Source organism: Pteropus alecto, unplaced genomic scaffold, assembly GCF_000325575.1.
Source record: "Pteropus alecto unplaced genomic scaffold, ASM32557v1 scaffold287, whole genome shotgun sequence".
Lineage (NCBI taxonomy): Eukaryota > Metazoa > Chordata > Mammalia > Chiroptera > Pteropodidae > Pteropus > Pteropus alecto.
This window is the reverse complement of record NW_006439718.1, coordinates 2,331,431-2,333,415: the sequence shown is the minus strand read 5'-3', so window position 1 is coordinate 2,333,415 and position 1,985 is coordinate 2,331,431. Positions and strand designations below refer to the sequence as shown.

The 1,985-nt window shown below is 42.2% G+C and overlaps 1 protein-coding gene across 8 annotated transcripts in view; it reads right to left on the bottom strand.

The window, feature by feature from the left end:
* Positions 1-1,027: 1,027 nt before the first annotated feature.
* LOC102897364 (WASH complex subunit 2A) overlaps positions 1,028-1,985 on the bottom strand; it is a 51,032-nt gene continuing 50,074 nt past the window's right edge. For all 8 annotated transcript variants that reach the window (XM_006916936.3, XM_025050313.1, XM_015593257.2 and 5 more), the window contains one exon: positions 1,028-1,346. In XM_006916936.3, coding sequence (XP_006916998.1) covers positions 1,207-1,346 — 140 coding nt within the window. In that variant the 3' untranslated portion in view covers positions 1,028-1,206. The remainder of the gene's footprint in view (positions 1,347-1,985) is intronic.

The window sequence follows — 1,985 nt, the reverse complement described above, 5'->3', positions numbered from 1 at the left end:
TATACCTATGAAAACTAAGGGAGAGAAGGTAGATGCACAAAAGGGACAGGGAAAAGGGCAGGCAACTAGTATGCACCGTCTCCTGTGTAGGGTCACTCTCAAAGCAGAGCAGGGTAAACAGCTGGTCTGTGGGAGCTGTACAAAATCTCTGAATACGAGCAGTTCCCAGTTTGATCTTAAAAGTGTCCAAGGAAGTAGTGGCTTCAGGATTGGTGAAGCCAAACAGGCCTACCTACAAGATTGTGCCATGGTTACAGATTGACTACTCAGCACTGAGATGGCATGGCACAGCACAGGAAAATAGACTAGAAGGAGGGTCAGCCATCCATGTGGCTAGTGGATACCACATTGGACAACAGTTACAGAACATTTCCATAAGTGCAAAGCTCTAAGGAACAGTGCTGTTCTAGAGGCTGACATTTCCATCTTCTCCCTACCACTGGGTTCATTCCACCTCTTTCACAAAATAATGCAAAGATCCAAGGAATGGAAATGAATGCCTTAGAGCAAGGATCAGCAAACTTTCTGTAAAGAAAATAACTTAGGCTTTATGGGCCATCCAGTCGCTGTCACAACTACTTAACTCTCGTATTATATGTAGGATGAAAATAGCCACAGATAATATTAAAATAGGTATGGTTGTGTTCCAATAAAACTTTATTAAAATAAAAAAAAAAAAAAGACCAGAGGGAGGGCCATAGTTTGTCAAACTTTGCCTTAGTGGGTCTGAAGGGGCATTTTCAGAATTCAGTGGTATCAGAGAAAGCTTCTCTCCTATTGCAAAGACTCATGAAGTAGATAATCTCTCATCCTCTTCCTCTATCACCTACCCAGACTGTGATGAAGACAGGGCTCCCGTCCATGTAAGGAAGACCCCTGGTCGTCTATCTGGCACTTGCTACCTCTAGGATTCCTTGCCTACCCATGATATGCATCAACAGGTTTCTTCTCTAATAAGCTCTAAATCATACTGTGGCTCTAGCAAGATGAATTAAATCAAAATAGAGTTTCAAAAAACAAAACAAAATACTGTGAAATGTTTATTTTTGCCTTGCTGTTTTAAGCATGATTAGGTGCATTTGGTAAGAGGTGAGCATGCTGTTTCAGTATTTGCTTTTTATAATTCAGTTAGGATAATGAGCATATAAGACAGTATCATTAACTCAAGGATGTAGCTAGAGACTGAGATGTGATACCCTGTAGGCTCTACTGGCCTGCAAAGGCATTCAGAGGATCATCAAATATGTTGGCAACCTTCTGTTCAGATCTTGGTTCACGTGCTGCCTGTGAAGATCGGCTTTTTGGTTTCGTTGTCTTAGCTTGGACACCAGAGGAAAAGATATCATCTTCAAAAAGAAAAAAAGAAAAAGTTGCTGAATAGGCACACATGCACACACACGAAAAAGGCTTTTAAGACACATCTACACTAACCACCGAAGTCTCAACTCTGGTAACAAGTATGGGATACCAAAAAACACCAAGATAGAGCCAAGCCTCTTAGACTCTGGTACTGGTTCTGCTACTAATTAAATTTTATGATCACATACAAGTCTTATGTTCTCTCTGAACACTATTTTATCAGCTATGAAGGTATGTGCACACACAAGAGAGGAAAAAGGGCAGGATAACTGCATCTCCAAAGCAGTCCCTGACTTTACTATCTATGACTTTATACTTATTTCTACATTCTTTTCCCATGGCAGTGGTCCCCAACCTTTTTGGCACCAGGGACCTGTGCTCCTATGAGAATCTAATGCCTGATAATCTGAGGTGGAGCTAAGGCAGTGATGCTAGCGCCTGGGAGTGTCTGCAAATGAAACTTCCCTCGCCTGCCCACCGCTCACCTCCTGCTGTGCAGCCCGGCTTCTAACAGGCCACAGACCAGTAGTAGTTCACGGCCCGGGAGTTGGGGACCGCCAACCCATGAATTTTAAAAGGAATTTTAAAAGGAATTTTAAAAGGAAAGGGCAATAAAAAAGGGAAAG